The sequence below is a fragment of the Eumetopias jubatus genome, unplaced genomic scaffold (genome assembly GCF_037043125.1).
Source record: "Eumetopias jubatus isolate StellerSeaLion01/CBP00866 unplaced genomic scaffold, mEumJub1_p1.0 scaffold_4, whole genome shotgun sequence".
NCBI classification, from domain to species: Eukaryota; Metazoa; Chordata; class Mammalia; order Carnivora; family Otariidae; genus Eumetopias; species Eumetopias jubatus.
Genome location: NW_028274810.1, coordinates 56,892,456 through 56,911,771, shown reverse-complemented (window position 1 = coordinate 56,911,771; position 19,316 = coordinate 56,892,456). Strand labels below are relative to the sequence as shown.

The window sequence follows — 19,316 nt, the reverse complement described above, 5'->3', positions numbered from 1 at the left end:
TAACCTTTTTTTGTCTGGTTTCTTTCCCTCAACGTACTATTTTTGAGATGGATCCGTGTTGTGTATATTCATAATTTTTTTCATTTTCATTCCTGAGCATTCTGTTTACATTCTATAATTTGCTTATATAGTCATCTGTTATTAGACATTTGGGTTTTTCTTAGTTCAAGGCTTTTATAAATAAAGATGCTATAAACATTCATGTATAGGTCTTTTGTGAGTTTGTATTTTCATTTTTCTTGGTAAGTATTTAGGAGTGGAAGTGCTGAGTCATATAGTAACATATTTTTAACTCTGTAAGAAACTACCAAACAACTTTTCAAAGCGCACGTACCATTTTGCGTTCCTACTAGTGATGTTGAGAGTTCCAGTTGCTTCATGTCTTTGTCAACACTCAACAAATTGTTTATGTTTCTAGTTTGAGCCAACCTAGTGTGTATATAGTGGCACCTTATTGTAGTTTGAATTTGAGTGAAGCCTTTTGATGAAGAATTTTGTTGAGGTTTTCTATAATTTTTTTACAGAACTATAGACAAGTATATACTAATGGAAAATCATCTTTTGTATTTTAAAATTTTTCTTTAGGTTTCTTTAAAAGGAATTGAAGACAGTCATTCAAAATGCCTGAAAATCCTGGTCCAGGTATACTAGATATATACTTCTGTCAGTAAATTAATGAAAATCAAAATGGAATGTATGATGGAATTAACTTGTGCTCTGATTATCCTTCTTCAAACAAGATAAACTGCAGGTCCTACAAGTTCTTGATCGCCTAAAAATGAAACTGCAGGAGAAGGGGGACACATCGCAGAATGAGAAGCTCTCTCTGTTTTATGAGACACTAAAGAGCCCCCTCTTCAATCAGATACTCACGCTTCAGCAGTCCATCAAGCAACTGAGAGGGCAAGTAAGTTACTCATCAGGGTTTTTTTACATGTTGGTATGTTCAAACCAGCAAAGAAACATAGAAGGAGATAAACACAGACAAACTGCCTCTAAGTACGCTTAATTCAGCAAGAGACTGTCCTGGGACTTGTGACCTGTAGTGCGCATTGGCATGGATAGTTTAAAAATGTTTATGGGGGTTGCCTGGCTGGGTCACTCTGTAGAGCATGTGTCTGTTTTATGTTGGGGTCTTGAGTTCAAGCCCCACGTTGGGTGTAAAGCCTACTTAAAATGTTTATGATAAATTTTGTGTTTGGTTTTGGAATATAAGTTGTACTTATTTAAATATGTAAAGGTCAGATTGCTTTCAGACTTCCCAACATTTTCTTCAAAATATAAAATAGTGTTTAGCCTAAATATATTTTCCTTATGAAGTCTTTTTTTTTTCTAGCAAGAAGTGATCATACCCTTGTAGCATATTATTTACACCTCTCAAATATCAATTATTTATGAAATAATTACCAAATAAGTATTAACTGTCATGGATATTCTGGTCAGAAAGTTTTCAGGAGCATTATAACTGGTGTTTTAATATTTACCTGTGTTTCCTCTACTACATATAGCATAGTACCCGGACTCTTGCAGTTTCTACATGCATATGTGTTCAACTATTGGATACATAGCACGTCTTCTCAGAGTAATGTAAATTAATAATTTTAGCTGTCCTCTTGGTTGCTGTATTTTGGGGTCAGGGATGGCAAACTGATTTTAAATCATCTATTCTAGAAGCTGGGCTTGAATAGTAGCTATCCTATGGGTTACTTTTGGGCAGAATTTTAAATGTAATTGGAGATAATGTAGCAGAATTGTTAAGAGAAAATTAATAAAATCTGGGAAAACAATGGTTTTTGCTGATAATCAAAATGGCTGCCCATAAATATTTAGCAAGTGATTTTTCTATAACTAAGGATTAAACTCTGCACATATGGTTTTTGTGATTTCTTTCTCTAGATCAGAATTATACCATAATTTTAGCACTTCCCATATTGATGGTCTGCTTTCTATATTCCCTGGTCATGGGATGAGTCCTGTATTGCAACAGTGAATTCTATTGGTAGCAACAGAAATTGGGAAAGGTCACTATAAATCTGTTACTCTTACTGGACTAAGAGTGGACTTGACCAACCACTGCATCATAATAACAGTCTTTTATATTTATGTAGTTTGCAGTTGTTATATGCATAATCATATTTTTATCCATTCAACTGTAAAATCTGAGTTTTTTTGAGTGTTTCATAGAGTTTCGATGGGTGTTGATTTTTTTTTAATGAGGTCCTGTTGACATTTGTTTTTTTTTTTTTTTTTTTTCAATTATTCTCTTGAGAGAGAGTAAGTGAGAGGGAGAGCACAAGCAGGGGGAGGATCAGAAGGAGAGGGAGGAACAGACTCCCAGCTGAGCAGGGAGTCCAACATGGGGTCAATCCCAGGACCTTGGGATCAGGACCTGAGCCGAAGGCAGACACTTAACCAGCTGAGCCACCCAGGCTCCCCCCCGACATTTGTTCTTGATGTTACCTTTATTCCACTGGTGGCACTTGTATCAGCCAGTGGTATTTTAAAACTTAACTTCTATTTTCCTATTCACCATAATTACAGAATTCTCCCCCGCCCTTTTTTTTTCTTTTTTCCTATCATGTTTAAGTGGCTCTGTGACTCATTTGCCACTAATCTTGGGCAAGTTAACCTATGTGTCTTAGTTTTCATGTTCACAAAATGGAATAATAATATCTCTTAGGGCTGTTATAAGGATTAAATGAGATAACAAGTAAGAGTTTGGTATAGTACTTTGCTCATAGCAATCATTCAGTAAATACTGTTACTGTTATTTTTGTTTAACTTACCTGCGGATCTTTTGTGGCCTTTTACATGGAAATGCAAAAGGGCTCAGTGTCTGCATGTTTATCTGACTGGATGTATCTGTGTACTTGAAGTGTGGTGAACTGTTGTACATGCTGTTAACTTGAGGTAATGGTACAAGGGAAGAAGCAACATATTTTTTTAAAGATTTATTTATTTTAGAGAGAGAGAGAGCGCATGAGCTGGGAGAGGTCAGAGGGAGAAGGAAAGGAGAGGGAGAGAATCTCAAGCAGACGCCCTGAGATCATGACCCAAGCCGAAACCAAGAGTCAGATGCTCAACCAGCTAAGCCACCCCGGTGCCCCAGGAAGCAACACATTTTAACCTATTAAATATTCTATATAATACTAAATAAAAAAATTGTAGCCTTACAAACACACAGATTCATGTATCTGTGTCTTATTTTTTTATGTACAAATATTTAATATGCAAATTATACATGTAATGGGCAAAATAGAATATTTAATAAATAGAAATAATTTATTTTCTATAGGTTTCTGTTGATGATTCTCTTTTGTTTTTCTCCCCAACAGCTCAGCCACATACCCTCAGATTGTTTGGCCAACTTTGATTTTTCTAGGAAAGGTCTTTTAGTGTTTACAGATGGTGCCATTACTCATGGGAATGCCCAAAGACCCTCCAATAATTTGACTGTCTCTGGGTTATTTCCTTGGACTCCTAAGCCAAGAAATGAAGACTTCAACTCAGTCATTCAACAGATGGCGCAGGTAAAGTTATATCTTGTCATGGGAATATTTAGCTGTATTTCTCCTGTTATAGGTTAGAAAAGAAAACAATACTCTTTAAAAAGAAGAATACTCTCTTTTGCCTTAAAATTTGCTACTGTGTGTGGTTTGCTTGCATTTTTATTTTTAGGGGAGATTGATGCTGTTTTCTAACCTGTGATTAGAAATTTATTGGCTTAAAATGACATAAGGAAAATGTGTGTGGTAAGGAGTTTTTAGACAATTACTCCAATTTGACACATATCTGCACTTGTAAAGAGATTCTTATGATTTTTATCATAGGAAAATTGATATGTCTGCCAGAAGTGATGAAATTTCCTTTGAACTGTTTTTAACTTTTTATCAATACAGAATTAATGGGAGTTAGAGTTAATATGATTTGGAAAATCTCGGGAAACATTTGAGGGAGTAATCCAGTTTTATCCCTAATACGTATTAAAAATTAAATAGTTGAATTTTTGGATGTGTTTTATGTTTGTCGACTCACCTTCTAATAAGTGTCTTTGAAATGAAAGTTGAGTTTTAAGATCACAAAGAATCTAAGGTATGATATTTAAATCTATACCTAATTCCTTTTTGACTTTATAGCTCTGTCCTCTTAATTTGACTAATAATTATTTTTATGTGATGCTTCTGTTACGTGATTACATCTATGAAGTTCTCATGTCATAAATGCAATTATTAACTAAAGCAATCAAATACTTGTTCATTACACATAGAACGCATTTGAATGGCGGCCTTTCCATAATCTTTTGAATTAATCTAATAAAATGATTAATTCATCACAATATAATTTAAAACAGGACCCTAACAACTGCAGCTCTTTCTAACTTAGGCTGAACACTGGCATATTTTTGATATCTATTTTGCTTTCCTCATTTAAAAATGTATTTTGCATGAAGAGAATTTAGAGAAATTCAGTAGAAAAAGTAATTTAGAATTTACTGTGGAAAAAGTTGTTTTTCTAAGGAATTTTCATCCAGTTTGGTCTTCATCTCATAATGTGAATGAAGTGTGAAAATACCTCTCTGATTCCCTGAGGTTGCAGAACACTGCACACGCCCTCTTATGTCCTACTGAAAACAATCAAGTGAGAGGATTTCCAGAAATAATTTATTGCTGAAATGCTTAGTTTTTTTGGCTAGAGATGACTTAGGAGAAGCTGTTTGTTGTGTTACTCACAAAAATAGCAATTTCAGTTCTTTGGAAAGGGTACAGTGGTTAAATGTACTTCATTGACTTTTTTTTTTTATATCCCCCTTCCTTAGGGCCGGCAAATTGAATATATCGATATAGAACGGCCTTCATCCGGAGGCCTTGGATTCAGTGTGGTGGCCCTGAGAAGTCAAAATCTGGGAGAAGTTGATATCTTGGTGAAGGAAGTGCAGCCAGGGAGTATAGCAGACAGGTGAGGAGGATGTTCCTTTTGCGTTTTGCTAATCTTTTTCTGAGAATCCTGAAAACATTATTCTGAAGAGAATAAGAAACTATTAATTAAAACAGTTAACCGTAGCAGCTAATACGTTCCCTTTTCATATGCCTTTGTCAGGCCTTTAGCACATATTCTCCCATGTACTTGTGGCAGCCATCTAGCTAGTAATACCATTACCCTGCCCCATAGATGAGAAAGCTGAATTCAGAGAGGTTCAGTGCTTTACCTGTAGTCACAGAGCTGTTGATGCTGGAACCGTGAGCCCTGATATGATTCCAAGACAGTCTGACAGCCAAGCTAGTGTGCTTTCTATCCTGCCATACTCTCCCACAAGCGAACATGGTATTTTAGCTACGTCTGATCAGTAACATGGAAATACTGAAATTCGGATTCTGCATGCTGTGGTTTATTAAACTTAAGATTATAAAATTGTTTTTGTGGTCCTATCACACTGTTGATTATTTCTCTTGTCAAATAAAAGCCTCCTTAAATCTGTGTGATTCCCCCCTATTGGACTGTACCATGGTTTTCTTATTTTAAGGGGTATGTGCAAGCCTTATATTCTCTCTATTTGATTTCAGGTCTTCTGTTTATTATTCATTTAATAAGCACACTATTCATTACGTTACTACTACCATTAAAATGATAGCAACAGTAGTGGTTCTATTATTAAAAAAAAAAATTCTCAGCCAGTAATAAATTTTTGAATTCACATTCTCCATTCATGGGGGATCATTTCTAGACTCCCCACCTGAATATTCAGAAATAATGGATTTCCATGACTTTGCAGCTTTTATTCTGCCATTTCATGCAGCATTTCCTCAGGTATGTTCTGAGGAAACTTACCAGTGCCAGATATATTTGTGAAATTCTATGCTGCTCTTGGAGATTGGGTATACATAGTTAGGGTAACCATATAGTTTATTGTCCATGTTGGGAGAGTTTTGGGACTGAGAGGGGGTTCTGTTAATGACCCGAAACGGCAGGTATGGAGTAGGACTATTCTGGCAAACCTAGACAATCCCAGGTGAGCCCAGACTTAGGGTCACTTACCATTAGTTTACTTTAGGCTATGCTGTCCCTTGACAAAAAGTCTATTTAAGTTTTATTGGCCCAACTTTTCTTTCTCAATTTTTAACTTAAAAAATTATTATTGGTATACAGTTCACATACCATAAATGTCATCATTTTAAAGTGTACAATTTAGTAGTTTTTAGTGTGTCTTCAAAGTTGTGCAACCTTTTTGTGGTCAATTCTTATGTCTGAGGTACTCTGTAGTTACAGATTGAGGTGAGCATTTTCAAAAAGAGAAGTTTGACATGTTAGTGTGTAAAGAGCCTTGACCAAGGCTAAGCAGTCAGGTGGCTTCCCAGAGACAGCAGTGCTTGAAGGGAAACAGTGGGAGTGCTTAAAGGAGACAGTGGGGCCTGCAAAGAGCAGAAGGTGTCAGAGGAGTAAAGAGACTGTCTTGAGCAGTAGTCATATGGAGAGAAGGAACACAGCTCCTATCCTTGGAGTGAGGCTGGTATTTACCTGGTGTGGGAGCTTAGTGCAAGAGAGTACGAGAAATGACTGGAGAGAGGTGGGGTCAGTCATGTATGACCTTCTAGATCATGTTAAATGGTTTTCATGATCAGTTCTTCCTTTCTCCTGAGGACTTTCCACATAGAATTGTGTTATTTTAGGAGCTTACCTAAGACCCATTGTCTCTCAAAGTAATGGGAATCCATTATTTTTGAATGTTGCAATGGAGAGACAGAACTCATCTCACCTTAAATGAAAAATATGAATTCAGTATATACAAACAGTATGTGGGAGTTAAATTATGAATAATAGTAGCAGTAAAACTAATTCTTTTCAACTTTAGAATGCATCAAAATCATATTTTCCGGAGATTTCTTTTCTGTACAATTTGTTTATCTGGAGTTGAGGTTATATTCCCTGGGCAGATACTAACTAGGAAGAAGTATAGTGTCCTGGCAGTCTTTTGGGGGAGGAAGGGGGTAGATTAAAATAGATTGATTTCCAGAAAATAGAAGATTTGAACGTGAGTAAATTAAGAACTTATCCAAATGAGTTATATCAGGGTTGAAAAGAGTCAAGAGTATCTCATTCATTTGGGATTAATTAAGAAATTTTCCTTAATGAACAAGCTGTGAATAGGAATTTAGGTAAAGAAGTCAGAAAGAAGGACATTAGAGTTGGGAAACTGGAAGTAATTTCTGGTATTGTCCATAGTGGTCACATTTAAAAACAAAGGTAGGACTTGGGAAAGGTTCACAAGCAACATTTTCAATTTATAAAATATATATTTCAAAATTATGAAAGTAATACATACATATAATAGAAAATCATAAAATATAGAAATATGATAAGCAAACTCTAGGACTTTGACTACCCTAAGACAACTAGGAAATACATTTGAATGTTTTCTTTTTATAAAGACAAGGTCATGGAGCATCTACAATTTTGTATCTTTATCTCAACATAATACAAGCCTTTCCTAATACTAATAAAAGGATGTATAAGCAACATTTTAATTTTTTATTTTTTCTAAAGAGAGAGCACGAGAGCAAATGAGGGGTGGGGGGAGGGGCAGAGGGAGAGAGATCGAGAAAATTCCAAGCAGGCTCCATGCCCATTGCAAGCCCAATGCGGGGCTCAATCCCACCAGGCTGAGCTGAAATCAAGAGGCAGACACTCAACTGACTGAGCCACCCAGGTGCCCCAGGATGTATAAGCAACACTTTTATTTTATTTATTTTTAAAATATTGTATTTATTTGTCAGAGCAAGTGCGTGCATGGGCACACACGAGTAGCAGCAGGAGAAACAGGCTCTCTGCTGAGCAAGGAGCCCAATGTGGGACTTAATACCAGGACCCTGGGATCATGATCTGAGCGGAAGGCAGATGCTTAACTGACTGATCTACCCAGGCGCCCCTAAGCATTTTTAATGATAACTGATTTATTATGAGAGCCACCCACGATTTTGACCTCAAAAATAGATATTTTCATATGTAACTTGCTAGTTTCAAAAGAGAATCTAAAACATGAGTGTCTGTCCTCAGAAAACGTACAAGTTAGTAGGATTTAGCTAGCTCTGTCGATAGCATATTTAGTGTAAATGAATATTCAGTGAGTGGTAAATGAGTGGTTCAGAGCACTGTGATAATGAGGTAAGTGATGGGGAGGGTGGGAAAGAGAGACACTCAGCTGATCACAGAGGGTGGATTGATTTGGTTGAGTAGAGTCAAAGGGCATCAGAGATGGAGGAAACCATCTACACAAGAGCGGGAAACGCCAGACATGTTTGGGAAAGAGGAGATCAGAATAGTCGGAAAGGGGGTTTATGTGGGCAGGAAGCCAAGTTGGAAGGACTACTTGGGGACCACATGCACAGGCCTTTGTTTTTGTTTTTGTTTAAGAGGTAGTGCTTTTTTTTTTTTTTTTAAGATTTTATTTGTCAGAGAGAGGGCAAGAGTGACAGCAAAAGAGCGGCAGGCAGCGGGAGAAGCGGGCTCCCTGCTGAGCAAGGAGCCCAATGTGGGACTTGATCCCAGGACCCTGGGATCATGAGCTGAGCTGAAGGCAGACACTTAACTGACTGAGCCACCCAGGCGTCCCATGCACAGGCCTTTGAATACCAACCAAGTTTACCCTGTGTCCCTGAGCTCAGAAGTTACCAGATTCTTTTCTGAGGGCATCTGGCTGACTCCCTTGGTAGAGCATGCAACTTTTGATCTTAGGCCAGTAAGTTTAAGCCCCATGTTGGGTGTAGATTACTTAAAAATAAAATCTTAAAAAAAAAAAAGTTACCAGGGGCGCCTGGGTGGCTCAGTCGGTGAAGCATCCACTCTTGATTTCAGCTCAGGTCACAAGCTCAGGGTCGTGGGGTTGAGCCTTGCATCAGGCTCCGTGCTCAGTGGGGAGTCTGCTGGAGATCTCTCTCTCCCTCTGTCTCCCCGCTCCACTTTCGCTGTCTCTAAAATAAATCTTAAGAAAAAAAAAATACTACCAAATTCTGATCCATGACAAAGTTTTGCTGAATCTGCTGTGACCTAAGAAAGATAAGGGCAATATAACGGAATTTTCATAATTCTCAGTTTTTGAATTAGATAAATCCCTCCTCTGGGAGATTCTGTATTTTGAAGGTTAATGTTCATTTATGAAACTATGATGATAAGAGTTTGTTCTCTTTCCTTTGGCTCGCTCCTTAACTGGTCAGTAATCACAGATAATTGTTACACGTTTTCAAGTTGGGCGATACCAGCATAAAGAGCTTAGCAAAATAAACCTTGAGAAATTTGAAAGTTCAGTTTTAGGCATTAGAGAAGGATCTCCATTGGATGGTTGACATGGGGAATGGAAGAAGATGGGTGGAGGCAACAGAGATAAAGAGGGTTAAGAAGGAACTGAAGGGGTGATGTTGGAGAAATGGGAAGAGAGAGTGGTGTCTGGGAGATAATGAAGTCAAACACGTAAACCAGAGTAAATCCTACTAAAGTGAAATATGTTTCAGAGTCAGCTAAGATGCTAAGCTTGTCCAGGCTTTAATTTCTTACATGTAAAAGGTAACTACCTTTTTTTTTTAGAGAGTACAAGTGGGGAGAGGGAGAAGGATAAGCAGACTCCGTGCTGAGTGCGGAGCCTGACATGGGGCTCAGTGCAGGGCTCGATCTCAGGACCCTGAGATCATGACCTGAGCTGAAATCAAGAATCGGATGTTTGACTGTGCCACCCAGGTTCCCCTGTCACTAAGAGGTGGTTGTGAGGGTTAAATGAGATAATACCTGTAAAGCATTAGCACAGTATGTGGCTTCTAACAAGTGCTCAGTAAATATTAACTATAATAGTGTGTTTTCCCTTAAGGTTTTGCTAATTTCTTTTTAAAATAGTTCTTTTTTACCTTGGTTGGCAGTTGGGGATTAGGACAGAGAGAAGGGCTTAAATACAGATTTAGAAATAGCATCTGTTGATTTTCAAGGAGAGTTTGGCCTAACAATTGACAGATGTCAGAGATGTAAAGGACGATCTAGACAGGGTGACTCTGCTAGAGAGGAGGTTATCGGTGAATTTGAGGATACAGTTACCACAGTGTGGTATATGCTGAAGTCAGATTGGAAGGGGTTCAGCAGTATAGGATTCGTGCAGAATGGTGGCAGTGTTCTTATTTGCAAAACCTTGGCAGTGGGGGCCCCCCACGCATTGTTTTTGCTTATTTTTCTAGCCAAATGGTTTTGTGTGCGTGTGTGTGTGCGCGTGCGCGCGCATGTGTGCATGTACACGTTTAGGGATGCACCACTTAATCGCTTAATTAGCTAATAAGTGCTCTGATGAAAAGCACCCTGAAGAGCTGTCATATAATTATCTGAATAAATGTACTAAGTGAAGTAGTGCCATAAGAAATAAACTGCTCCACTTGAATAAAAGATTTTTTTTTAATGTTGCTATTGTATCACTGATAACAGAATTTTCTTATTCTATCAAGGGATCAAAGATTAAGGGAAAATGACCAAATATTGGCTATTAATCACACACCACTGGATCAGAACATTTCCTATCAGCAAGCAATTGCGTTATTACAACAAACCACTGGATCTTTGCATCTGGTTGTGGCCAGGGAACGCGTCCACAGAAAAAGCAGTACTTCTACCAGCCTAATTGATACCACTCTGCCTGAAACAGTGAGTTACAAATTTGGAAAAATAATTTTGATTTATGCTACTGATTCTAAGAAGTGTAAAGACATTTAGAAGATGTTATCTTACTTGTCATACTTCAGGAAAGATCACATCTCTAAATACAGCATTAGCATATTAAACAAGATATTTCACAGAGGATTGTTTTTTCAATGTGCTATGGTTCTCCTTATTTAAGATTATTATTTAATGTAAAAGGTGCATTGTATTACGCATAACTTATTTGGAAAGAGTCTTGTTCCTCAGTGATATAGGCAGTTCTTAATTAAGCTGAGAGTTTTTATTAGAGATTTACTGTTGAGTATCTTAAGTAATATTTAGTTATATCAAAACATTTTTGTAGATTACATTGGGTATTTATGACTAGATTATTGACACTGCAAAATTATAAAGGTTTCCTTTTCATGTAAGCATGTATACTGAGTAGTTTAAAAGAATAAAAGCATATGTCTCTTTTGGGAATCGTTCAACTTGGTTTATAACGTTTTACAGATTTTGGCCTCCATCTTCAGAATGCAAGCTAATAAATATTACTTTCTTATAACACTAAGTACTAGCTGATTAATTTTCATTCATTGGGACAAAAGAAACAATAGACCGTCTGGGTACAGTACAAGGTCACAACACAAATTAACGTATAGACATTTTCCCTTTTGTAATCAGTGATATTTATACAGCACAATTTACATAATAAATACAATGAACAAAGTGGGAAAATGCTTTGCATAGTGATTAAGAACAAGGGCTCTGGAGCCAGGCTAAGGTGGGTTCAAGTCCAGTTCTCCCACTTCCTAGCTGTGTCATATCAGGAAGGTTCCTTGACTCCTCCACCCCTCAGTTTCTTCTTTTCCTTGGAACTAATAACAGCATCCACTTCACAGAGATAATATGTGGATTAAATGAGAGTGCATGTGAAGAGCTAAGCACAGTGCCTGGGGCAAAATATACACTCTGAATATTAGTTGTGATCATTAATTAAGGCATATTTTAACAAATTTATTGCTTCCTAGATACTAGATACTGTTTTAGACCCGAATTTATTACTTATCCTAATATTCCTGGTTATTTTAACCTTGCATAGTAACTGTCCAACTTAGTATAATAGTAAAACCAGTAAGTATACCCTATTGAGCTTGAGATGGCAGATTTTGTTCTGTGGTTAGATTATGTGAATTTAATGCACATTTTATTTTTAAGGTTAATTTATTTGGGGGAGAGCGCATATGGGGAGAAGGGGCAGAGGGAGAGAGAGAATCTTAAGCAGAGTCCCCGCTGAATGCAGAGCCAGAGGCTTGATTTTACCACCCTGAGATCATGACCTGAGCTGAAATTTAGAGTTGGATGCTTAACCAGCTGAGCCACCCAGGCACCCCTAATGCACATTTCTGACAGAAGCCTACTAGTTAAAGGGAAAATGCTTAACGTCTCTGTTTGATTCATATAGTCCTATTGCTATGTCTTCAGTGGGGCCTACCTTTCCTCTCCTGCATAAAAGCCTGCTTAATTAGTCTCTTTACCTTGTGTCCTCAGCATTTCATCCTTCATATTGCTGTCAGATTAATCTTCCTAAACCACTGCTTTGTTCCTGTTCTTCCTTTTTTTTTTTTTTTTTTTAAATATTTCATTTATTTGTCAGAGAGAGAGCAAGCACAAGCTCGGGGGAGTGGCAGGCAGAGGGAGAAGCAGGCTCCCCGCTGAGCAAGGAGCCCGATGCGGGACTCGATCCCAGAACCCTGAAGTCATGACCTGAGCCAAAGGCAGACGCTTAACCAACTGAGCCATCCAGGCATCCCTGTCCTTCCTTTTTAAAACCTTCAGTTATTCCTTTTGCTTATCCAGTTAAGTAAATCCAATCTTTTGACCATATCTTTGACCCATTCTGTTACATGGCCCTGCTTTGCTCTTACATTTCCCTTTTGCTCGAATGTGTGTTTTTTTTTTCTCCCCATACTGCAGTTAAAATGCGACCTTTTCTTCGAAGCTTTCCGTAATTCTTTTTTTTTTTTAATTTTATTTACTTTTGAGAGAGAGAGAATGGGGGGGGAGGGGCAGAGGGAGAAGCGGGCTCCCCACTGAGCAGGGAGCCCGATGCGGGACTCGATCCCGGGACTCCAGGATCATGACCTGAGCCGAAGGCAGTCGCTTAACCAACTGAGCCACCCAGGCGCCCCAAAGCTTTCCGTAATTCTTAATCGGCTTCGACCTCTTATCTCTTCTTCTATCCACCCCCCCCCCCGCATCTTTATAATAGTCTTTGATTCTCTTCCAATTCAGGTAAATACATATTTATTGGTTCCTCCTGTGTGCTGGACATTGTGCTAGATACTGTGTACAGACTGGAGAATGAGGCAACATGTCTCTATCCTCTTCAAGCTATGTATCTTATGATTCAGTATTCTGTCTCATATTTTAATTATTTGTGTTTTAGATTATCTAGATTTTCAAGGGCGGGGACCATCTGATCATCTTTACATATCTCTTAGCCTCTAGAAAGTTGTCCTGATTACTTGTTGGTATATCTTTTACTTTAGTAATTATTGTATTGGAAAGCTAAGCATCTGCGTTTCACTAATGTTGGCTTTTTTTGCCATTAATTTGTAGGTTCATTGGGGCCATATTGAAGATGTTGAGCTCATTAATGATGGCTCTGGATTAGGTTTTGGAATAGTTGGAGGAAAATCAAGTGGTGTGGTTGTGAGGACGATCGTTCCTGGAGGATTAGCAGATCGAGTAAGTTGACTCGTTCTCATTTTGGTGTCATACAGTTTAAATTGTATGGTTTGAAATGTAATTTTATAACGTGGGTTACTAGGATATATGATTCCATAATTAGAGTTTAAGTATTGCTAAAAAAAATTTTTATTCCCATGAATGTTAATACTCACTTGGTTTTATTTGAAACATTTCCTAAGTCAACCTTTTTTTTTGGCTTGTGGTTGACAGTCTTCTTGATTCCATCAGAGGACAGTATTTTTTTGTTGAAGAGTTGTTAATAGGTATTGTATTTTGAATATCTGTATTCTCTCCCAGTGTATCTTTCAAGGACCCAAATGCTAAACTCAGAAGGCACATACAGTGATTATAAACATTTGTCCTACTATTGTATGTGGTAAATTTCACTTGAATTACAGTTTTCTGGCATTATAAGCCAAATGGCTACACTTCATTATTTAGCAGTTTAAACTGAAAGTGGGCTTTTTTTTTTTTTTTAAACTAGGCTCCATGCCTACCATGGGGCTTGAGTTTACAACCCTGAGATCAAGAGTCACATGGTCCACTGACTAAGCCAGCCAGATGCCCCTGAAAGTGGGCCATCTTAAAACTTACGAACTGGGGCGCCTGGGTGGCTCAGATGGTTAAGCGTCTGCCTTCAGCTCAGGTCATGATCCCAGGGTCCTGGGATGGAGCCCCGCATCGGGCTCCCTGCTCAGCAGGAGACCTGCTTCTCCCTCTCCTACTCTCCCTGCTTGTGTTCCCTCTCTCTCTCTCTCTCTGTCAAATAAATAAAATTAAAAAAATAAATAAAACTTATGAACTATTTCTGCTTAGTTGTACATTGAAAACAATGTTAAACATTGCATGTAGTTTTTAGAAAAGTAGTTTAGAGAAAACAGTGTGGAGGTGCCTCAAAAATTTAAAAATAGAGCTACCCTATGACCCAGCAATTGCAGTATTGGGTATTTACCCCAAAGACACATATGCACCCCAATGTTCATAGCAGCAATGTCCACAATAGCCAAACTGTGGAAAGAGCCGAGATGCCCTTCAACAGATGAATGGATAAAGAAGATGTGGTCCATATATACAATGGAATATTACTCAGCCATCAGAAAGGATGAATACCCAACTTTTGCATCAACATGGATGGGACTGGAGGAGATTATGCTAAGTGAAATAAGTCAAGCAGAGAAAGTCAATTATCACATGGTTTCACTTACTTGTGGAACATAAAGAATAGCATGGAGGACATTAGGAGAAGGAAGGGAAAGATGAAGGGGGGGAAATCGGAGGGGGAGACGAACCATGAGAGACTATGGACTCTGAGAAACAAACAGGGTTCTAGAGGGGAGGGGGGATGGGTTAGCCTGGTGACGGGTATTAAGGAGGGCACGTACTGCATGGAGCACTGGGTGTTATACGAAAACAATGGATCGTGCATCACCACATCAAAACTAATGATGTATTGTATGGTGACGAACATAACATAATAAAATTAAAAAAAAAATAGTTTAGACATTTGGTTATGATGCCACTTAATAGTGAGCCCATAGTATGTGAACTGTCCATGATAACCAGAATAATATGTAAATTTCACTAATTGATGTTCAGTTACCTACAAATATATCCCTTCTAATAAGCATAAGTAAAAATGAACTTGCCTTGCAAATGCAGCTTTGAGATAAATTCCTCAGCACCCCATTTCTTTTCAAGGTTGTTCCATCTTACACAAAACTGTGGAGCTGTTAATATTCCTATTTTCAACCTCCACTTGTATTTAGAGAAGCTCCTCTCAGAGTTTGCTTTGTGGGGATCCCTGTAGGGTTCTGTGGGATTAAGACAAGGAAATGGCATCAAACGATGCTAGTGGTCACTGCATTCTTCTCCATCGTGGAGAAAGAGAAAAAAAAAAAAATGAAAAAAAAAAGTCAGTCTTACTTAAGAAAGTGAAGCAAAAAATTATTTCCAGCACTTCTGCCACATACTGAATTATGATGGTTGGTTTGAGAAAATATTTGTGAGACACAGCACCTGGGTGGCTCAGTTGGTAAAACGTGCCTTCGGCTCAGGTCATGATCCTAGGGTCCTGGGATCGAGTCCCACATTGGGCTCCCTGCTCAGCAGGGAGTCTGCTCCCCCAACCCCTCTCCCCTGCTTATGATCTCTCTCTCTCTCTCTCAAATAAATAAAATCTTTTAAAGTATTTGTGAGACAAACTAGCCACTTTTTTAATATGGAAAACATTTAAAAATTTAAAAATTTTTTGCTCTCATTGAAAAATTTTGAAATGTGATAAATGTTATGAATTTCAGCTGTACAACATGATTTGATGTTTTATACTGTGAAATGACCACCACAGTAGTCTAGTTAATATCCATCATAACACAGTTACATTTTTTTCTTGTGATGAGAATTTCTAAGATCTTCTGTCTTAGTAACTTTCATATGTACAATACAGTATTGTTAACTATAGTCACCACATTGTACATTATATCCCAATGACTTAGTTATTTTATAACTGGAAGTTTGTACCTTTTGACCATTTTCACACATTTTGCCCACCTGCTACCCCTTCCCCCCCAACTTCTGGCAACCACCAATCTGGAATAGTATTTTTATTTTTGAAAGAATAATTGACAGAAAAATTACGGTTACTGAGACTTGGGTGCTTGGCAGACATTTCTTTGAAAATGAATGAAGCAAACCTGTCACTTCAAGGAAAACAACTGATAGCATTTGTGGGTGATGATAAAATTTGAACTTTGAAGCAAAAATTAGAATTCTGGAAAAGTGTTTTACCATGAGCTTGACATTTTCCAATATTTAAAGACTTTTCTGATTAGATTATTGCTATTAGTATGATTTTTAAAATATTGTATAATGAAATATGTCAATATTTGGAACATCTGCATGAGTCTGTATATCAGTATTTTCTGAAGACCAATGTGTGATATGACAGTATATAGGTAAAAGGTCCATTCGGGATTCAAGACTGATCAATAGATTTAAATGAAACAGTATTTGAAAGTTTGTTGATGAAGTTGCAGATTTCATATTGCCACTGATCTTTAAGAAACCACAACTTGTCAAGTTTTGGTGTGTTATCAAAGAAGAATGGACTCTAAGGGCTATTAAAATACTCCTCCATTTTCCAACTATGTATCTAATTGAGGCCATATTTGCTTTATATACTTCAGCCAAAACAACATATTGCAACATACTGAATGCTAAAGCAGGTGTGCAAAACCAGTTGTCTTCCCTTCAGCCAGATATTAGAGATTTCCAAAAATACTCAAAAGTACCACTCTTCTCACCATTTTGTTGTGGAAAATATAGCTTTTATTTTCAAAATGAAAAGTGTATGCATCATTATATAGAAATGTATATTAGTATATTAAATATTTTTAAAATTTCTCTGTGCTGTTTTCTTTTTCTTTTTTTTTTTAGATTTTATTTATTCATTTGAGAGGGAGAAAGAGCACAAGCAGGGGGAGAGGCAGAGGGAGAGGGAGAAGCAGACTCCCCGCTAAGCAGGGAGCCTGAGGTGGGGCTCCATCCCAGGACCTGGAGATCATGACCTGAGCTGAAGGCAGATACCTCATCATCTGAGCCACACAGGCACCCCATGCCCTTTTCTAATTCAGTAGATAACAGAGGAGAACCACATAAACAAAAGCTCTTTGAGATTCTCAGTAATTTTTGAGATATAATTGATATACAATAAACCACACATAGGTAAAGTATACAGTTCAATAAATTTGACATATGTTTACCAGCAAGTCGAAATGTGTAGGGCAGGGTTGCATGGTAGAAACTCAGGCAAGAGTTGATATTGCAGTCTAGACTTTGAAATTTGTAGTGCTGGTTGGCAAAATTTCTTAGGAAACTGTTTCCTGTCTGTTACCGTCTTAAGGCAGAATTCCTTTTTCTCAAGGAAATCTCAGTTTTTGCTCTTAAAGTCTTCAACTGATTTGATGGAGCCCCTCTCCACCCCACCTATGTTATCAAGGGTAATGTTCTTAAAGTCAGCCAGTTGTAGATGTTAATCATATCTGCAAAATACCTTCACAGTAACATCTAGACTAGTGTTTCACCAAAAAACTGGGTACCATAGCCTAGCCAAGGTAACACATAAACTTTAGCCATCATACCATCTATCTCCTCAATGAGGAAAATGAACATATCACCCACAAGTTTCCTGTGCGTCTTTGTAATGCCCATTTCACTATCCTCAATAATTAAGAGTATGAAGGGTTTCTGAGACCAGTGAGGCTGAGAATTGTCATTTTATGGATCTTCAAAACACATCTGTGGCAGAAAACATATTCTTAAGGGTTTTTGGAAATATTTTGTAACCTGAAAAAGAATGAGGTATTGTGGAGTATTTTGATATCTTTTCCCACATTCCCTTCCCCCCACTTAGCAATTTTCATAAGCCTGTTTGCTGGAGTAGCATTTTTCAAGATGCCGAGTGGAGTAGTTACTGTGAAAAACCAAGGGTCAGATAAATTTAGAAAACACCAAGTTAAACAAAATCAAATAGACTTTTTTACTGTAAGAATTTTCTGAGCTTTTAATATCCTAACGTGCATTAAGAATTGTCACAAGGAGAATATGATGTGCAGTTTCCCAAATTAATCCCTTTGAGACAGTGTTGGGAAAGGCCCAGGTCTGATTTTCAGCCTTTACTGGAAGGGAATGTCACTATTTTAGGTCATCAAGGAGGGGATTGGGGTATGCCCATCAGTCATGATGCAGAAGCAAGTGTTTATACCAGATGTTGTTATCTGCCTAATATACATTATTCTCATGTAATCCTTAAAACAGTCATACATTTTATTTTCAAATTAGAGATACGGAAACTTAAGAAATTGCCCAGGGCTACTCAACTAGAAAATGACAAAGTCAAGATTGAGTCCACATCTCTCTGACTCTGAAGCCTGTCTTTTACTGCTTAAATCTATTTATATGAAGTTGATCCTAATGTTTTTCTTTCCCAGATGTATACTTGTCCAGGGTTGGTCTAAGCTTATCAGGTAATAGCCAGCTCTAGAAGCAACAGAACTATTGTCTTTTTCCTGTAGGGAATATGGTGAGGCCTAAACAGGAGAGACAGAGCCATCCCCTCTCTCTTCTCATCTGAGCTAATGGCTGATAAGATCTCTTGAACTGGCTCTGTGCATTGTTGCTAAGCTTTTACAAGTTGTTGCTCATGTAGGCTGATCATAGCTTTAAAAGAATGAAAGGGAATTACTGCTTTTAATTAAAATGTACTCATGTTTTGAATATTAATGCTCACTGTTGACTATGGCAATCTTTATGATAAGGGAATATAGATGTCTTAGGTCATTAGTTTAGATGTGATCAAGATTGATCATAAAGTAATACCTATGTTCAGCTAATGGGGTGTATTCAAAGAATGTAAAATGAGGTAATAGAAAGTTAGAGAAGGAAGTTTGTATTTCTTACTCAGAAGAGTTTCATGAAACAGCCCTTTATATTTCCTTTTGTGTTTACAGATATACAGTTAAAAGATGGGTACAGTTGAGGGAATATGCCTGAGAACACCTGACTGAGGTCACTGCAGCCTAAAGGGGTGTCAGAAATGGATGCATTTGATGATTTGCTATAAGCAAGGCAAAGGCTAAAGACTTTACATATAGTAATTGAGTTTAATGCTCACAAATCAATGAGAGAGGGATTTATTCCCATTTTGCTTAAGAGGGATCTGAGATTTAGGGAGATTAAGTAGCCGACGTAGATTAAGTAGCCGACGTTTGGCTCTACAGCTTGATCAAAGTAGAGCCAGGATTTGAACTTGGGTGTGTCTGTCTCCAAAGCCTGTACTTGTCCTTCTACTGTCTACTGCCTCTAATGTTACAAAGTAAATGAAATCGAAAAATAGTGATTCATATGAG

The 19,316-nt window shown here is 37.7% G+C and overlaps 1 protein-coding gene across 5 annotated transcripts in view; it reads left to right on the top strand.

Moving 5' to 3' along the window:
* Positions 1-620: 620 nt before the first annotated feature.
* PATJ (PATJ crumbs cell polarity complex component) overlaps positions 621-19,316 on the top strand; it is a 335,447-nt gene continuing 316,751 nt past the window's right edge. For all 5 annotated transcript variants that reach the window (XM_028106828.2, XM_088022976.1, XM_088022975.1 and 2 more), the window contains exons 1-6: positions 621-642; positions 741-907; positions 3,336-3,530; positions 4,817-4,956; positions 10,470-10,665; positions 13,282-13,410. In XM_028106828.2, coding sequence (XP_027962629.1) covers positions 621-642; positions 741-907; positions 3,336-3,530; positions 4,817-4,956; positions 10,470-10,665; positions 13,282-13,410 — 849 coding nt within the window. The remainder of the gene's footprint in view (positions 643-740; positions 908-3,335; positions 3,531-4,816; positions 4,957-10,469; positions 10,666-13,281; positions 13,411-19,316) is intronic.